Genomic DNA, 5,000 nt, shown 5'->3' with positions numbered 1-5,000 from the left:
TTACTAATAACAAAATGAATCGCCAAGATGAAATTTAGCAAAAATTATTTTCCTAAAAGCACCATCGTCTCATAGTCACATGCTTTCTGAGACGTCTCCTGATTGGTCGGCTGAAGGAGCGCCGACCAATGAGAGCAGATCTTACAAAACTCCGCCTGTCATATGACACAGCTGATCGATCTGGGCTGAGGAACCAAAACACAGCGAAGGGTAAGAGCTTAATTCCCGTGGTTTTGAGTGTTCTGCGGTGTCTATTTTTTGGATTGGGCGCAGGATTAGCAGAAGAGGGTGCCGGGGCGTCAACGCGGGGCTGGAAAAGGTAGGATGTTGGGCACGATAAGGGGGAAAAGGGCGGGTGATACGTTGCATCCGCTCGATGGGCAGCGGTTTGCCAAGGAAACGGGGTTTTGCTTTTCAGAGTATATTGGGTATTAATCGATTTATCTGGGTTTATTAAGTAGATTGTATTTACATCAGCGTACGTGTTATGCTTATTGTATTTCGCGCTTACGCAATTAATATCGGTTTAGAAAGGGGGGGGAAAAAAATATAATTTACTTAATTTCTTATATACAGTATATCCTCAGAAAGTGAACCCAGTATTGGCTGTAAACTGTGATATTTCCGTACATCGCGAGGATCTTTTAAGTAGGGAGATTTCAGCAGCAAGAGACGATGGAGGTTGGATGAAGTGTTGCAGAAGGTCAAACCGTAGAGGTCATAAAATTGCTCAATGAGTGGATCTGAAGCTTATTCTTACCTCAGTCTTTTTTGTTGTTGTTGTTGTTGTTTTTTTTTACCTAATTCTGCATAGTCTTGTTGATAATATAACTTTCTGTTGGTAAATATTTAGAATACCTTCGCATGGCCGATCACAGCAATATGGTATTGATGGATTCCTCTTACTCTCTACTGCCCATATATATAGGACATTTGCCATGAACCCCCCCCCCCCCCCATCCCTGTAGCAGTGTAGGGCATGAACGGTACCATGGAAACAGCAGAGTAAAACATGAATAATATATACAGACAAAGTCACTTTATATTTACCGTATATATTTATGGTATGGTTTCAGTCTCCCAAAGCCATATGGTATAAGGTTAAAAAGAAAAGTTAGAAGTATAAGCTAAAATGTGCCTATAATGGACAGAGAAGATGCTTTTCATCTATGGTATTACTTTCGCAAGTTGACATTTAGAAAGTTTGGTATGTATTTACAGCGAAATATGATGGTACCATAGCAATTAAAAAGAAAAACCACATTCGCTAGTACATGAAATAATCTGCATAAAAATGCAAAAAAATTAAGAAAACAGGACATGTCAGGTACCGCGCAGAGAGCAAGTCCATAACGATTAGGTTGGGATCCAGGGGAGGAGCCCCTGATAAGGAAATATGGGAATAGGGATGGGGGTCTGGTAGCAAAGCCCCAGGGTAGGAAGGATTTTAGTTCATAAAGTGGTGCCTGTGGATTTCCCAGGAATGGCAGGAGTAACTGGGCTCAATCTCAGAGGGGTGCAGTCACTTCATATACTTTACCAATACATTAATTTATATAATTTGTGATGGAAAATAAGATATTCATGCATATTACAGTCTGCAGACGTTATGACTGCACGAAGACGGGGAAAATCTAAGGACATTATCAAAAAGATAGATAAAAACGGCCCTCACTGATATCTGAAATAATCTGAGCAGGCCAAGAATAACATCAGAAATGAAGAAAATAGGTAGGGGAAAAGTGTCACATGAAGATTAAATTCAAGCTAGTGGGGTAGGGGTCAAGGGGCAGAGGAGTACAGGATTGCTCCATAGTTGTTAGCTGGAATGATCGTGACTTAGTCTCTGAAGGATGCAGTTACTTGGTAAATAGGTACCCTTTTTTCATAATGATTTTGAAGGGGAAAAAAATGCCTATTTGTCCTTTATTATTGCTATTGGGAATGCAGTTACTCTTTACAGTATGGATGCACTAAGCTAGGGCAAATTGAAGTAGATATTTTTGTAGAGGATAAAAAGTTGCAGTTGATACAAGAAATAATCTGCAGACATGAATAGTAATGATGCAAATAAGTCCTCTTGGTGCTCCTGAGTTTCAGCTCTATCTTGCCATGCAGACAGATTGTTGACATAGTCTGGCGAGTGTATTGTAAATAATTACCGTTATTTTGTAGTTCTTGTTCTTGTTCTTGTTGTTGTTATGATTGATATTATTGATATTAGTATTATTAATATTATTATTATTGATATTAGTATTATGGATATTAATATTATTATGAATATTAATATTATTGATATTGATAATTTTGTGTCAACTGATGAATACACATTGAGGTAATGCAATGGCATAATTTAGATCAATACGTTATACACTAACTTTTTTTTGTTTTTCTTTTTTGGAAGGCCAAAATGTTGGATAGTGTCTTCAATATCGACTGCGGTTACTTGGAGGGCCTGTGCAGGGGGTTCAAAAATGGTGTCCTCAAACAGACGGATTATTTGAATCTGGTGCAGTGTGAGACTCTTGACGGTAAGTGATATCTTGTATTTTGGTATTTCATTTTCAAGGTAATGTTAAATAATGGTGTATTTTATGAACACTAGTAAAAAAGGTTACTGAAATATCATTCACTATTGGGATATGTAGCTACAAAAGAATTAATTCACAATGGAGCATTTATTTATTTATTTAATTATTTTTTCCACAGATTTAAAACTCCACTTGCAGAGCACAGATTATGGTAACTTCCTGGCCAACGAGGCCTCGCCACTCCAGGTCTCCGTCATTGACGACAAGCTGCGGGACAAGTTGGTGACAGAATTCCAGCACATGCGTAACCATGCTGTGGAACCCCTAGGAACCTTCCTTGATTACATTACCTATGGGTTAGTAATGTTTATTGTAGATGGGACTTGTATTAGACCAGGATTATGGTTTATTTAACCCAATGCCGCCGGGGGAAATGAATAAAAAATGGGGACAATGCTGTGCTCATTTTTTATATATTTGTGAAATGTCTGCACATAGAAGGCTCTGCTAGTGCTTAGCCACAAAGGAGTCAATTAGTAGACCTTGTGACCTTACCTGATTTCATCTTTCATTGAATTGGCGGGAAAAACATTTTTTACTGATGCTATGAGTATTATAGTGTTATTTTTATTATATATATTATAATTACTGTAATGTATAAACATTAGTAATAGCAAAATAAGATAAACATGAAATATTTTCGTAAATGAAGGAAAAAGGTAAACGGGCGAGACAGGCAGTACTCGTAATTGGCTCCTTGGTGACTTAGTACAAGTGCAGCCATCTATGTGAAAAAACAATTAATTTAAGTAAACTCACAGTGGGCAATTGGTTAATCGATTCATAGTAGGAAATAAAAAAATAAAGGACAGGGATTTTAGTTTGCGATTGCATAAAAACTATAATAAAACTATTAAAGCCTAAAATTCACATTAAAGTTATGAAAGTTTATGCGTTTGTCGCTTTCAACAAGGTTCTTATATATTACTATCTCATTGGATGGTATTTCACAGATAAAAAAAAAAAAAAAAAAAAAAAAAAAGGTACATACATATACATACATATACATACATATACATACATATACATACATATACATACATATACATACATATACATACATATACATACTTATACATACATATACATACATATACATACATATACATACATATACATACATATACACACATACATATACATACATATACACACATACATATACACACATATACATACATATACATACATATACATACATATACATACATATACATATACATATATATACATATATATATATTTATATATATATATATATATATAATATTTACATATATAGAGAGAGAGACATACATACATATACACACATATATATAGAGAGACATACATACATATACGCACATATATGTAGAGAGAGACATACATACATATACACACACATATGTACACACACATACGTATACATGTACACATTCCTTTATTGGGAAGTTCATATGTAGAAATTGGTTAATTTATCAGTGACTTTATTTACATTTTAGATTATCTATTTGATATATTGGGTATGTGGTATACTTTAGTTCATTTATTTAATTATCATTATATTCTTATTCATTAACATATTTATTTTGACCAGTTCATTAATTTATAATGGAATTTATGCATTCATTTATATATATTTTCTCTTTTACAGGTACATGATTGACAACATTGTCCTGCTGATCACAGGCGCTCTCCACCAGCGCCCAATCTCTGAGTTGATGCCCAAGTGCCATCCCCTTGGCACCTTCGAGCAGATTGAAGCCATCAATGTGGCTTCCACCAGCTCCGAGCTGTACAATGCTGTTCTTGTGGACACTCCTCTTGGTAAGTTTAGATTAGAGAAAGAGGTTTGAAAGTATAGGAGGAAGAGGACAGGAATACAGATGCATAGACAAAGAATGGGTAATATGGATTTGATTATTTTGTGATAGGAAAAAGGGACAAAGGATTTGTAACATCCTTATAGGTGAAGTGTGGATGCTGTAGATAGTTTGAACTTACTTCATGTATTTCCAAATGTGTTATTTTCCATGGAAATATTACTCCAGCATTTTTGCCGTGAGTTTAATGACTAATCAAACTTTTCAGCTGACTTCTTTGGAGAGTGTGTCAGCGAGCAGGATCTGGATGAGCTGAACATTGAGATCATCCGTAACACCCTATACAAGGCCTATCTGGAGTCCTTCTACAACTACTGCAGGTCCCTGGGAGGCACCACCGCTGAAGTGATGTGTGAGATCCTTGCTGTAAGTGGATTTGGATTTGATTTCCATTGTTATGCAGGTTGATTCAATCACTTTAGTGTCTCGGGTTGCATTTCTCACTTTGGGATATTGTATTTTAGACTTTTTTGGTTTTATAGCTAAATGAGCTTTAGGCTAGAAAATTCCAAATATGTAAATGGTTCATATTCATGCAGCTAAAGAA

The 5,000-nt window shown here is 35.7% G+C and overlaps 1 protein-coding gene across 2 annotated transcripts in view; it reads left to right on the top strand.

Moving 5' to 3' along the window:
• Positions 1 to 92: 92 nt before the first annotated feature.
• LOC125030653 (V-type proton ATPase subunit d 1-like) overlaps positions 93 to 5,000 on the top strand; it is a 7,364-nt gene continuing 2,456 nt past the window's right edge. Inside the window, exons 1-5 of one of the 2 annotated variants that reach the window (XM_047620835.1) lie at positions 93 to 210; positions 2,405 to 2,531; positions 2,710 to 2,887; positions 4,225 to 4,397; positions 4,662 to 4,819. In XM_047620835.1, the coding sequence (XP_047476791.1) occupies positions 2,411 to 2,531; positions 2,710 to 2,887; positions 4,225 to 4,397; positions 4,662 to 4,819 (630 nt within the window). In that variant the 5' untranslated portion in view covers positions 93 to 210; positions 2,405 to 2,410. The other variant, XM_047620836.1, reaches the window with a different exon arrangement.

Source organism: Penaeus chinensis, chromosome 11 (assembly GCF_019202785.1).
Source record: "Penaeus chinensis breed Huanghai No. 1 chromosome 11, ASM1920278v2, whole genome shotgun sequence".
Classification (NCBI taxonomy): domain Eukaryota; kingdom Metazoa; phylum Arthropoda; class Malacostraca; order Decapoda; family Penaeidae; genus Penaeus; species Penaeus chinensis.
This window is presented reverse-complemented; position numbering and strand designations above follow the sequence as displayed.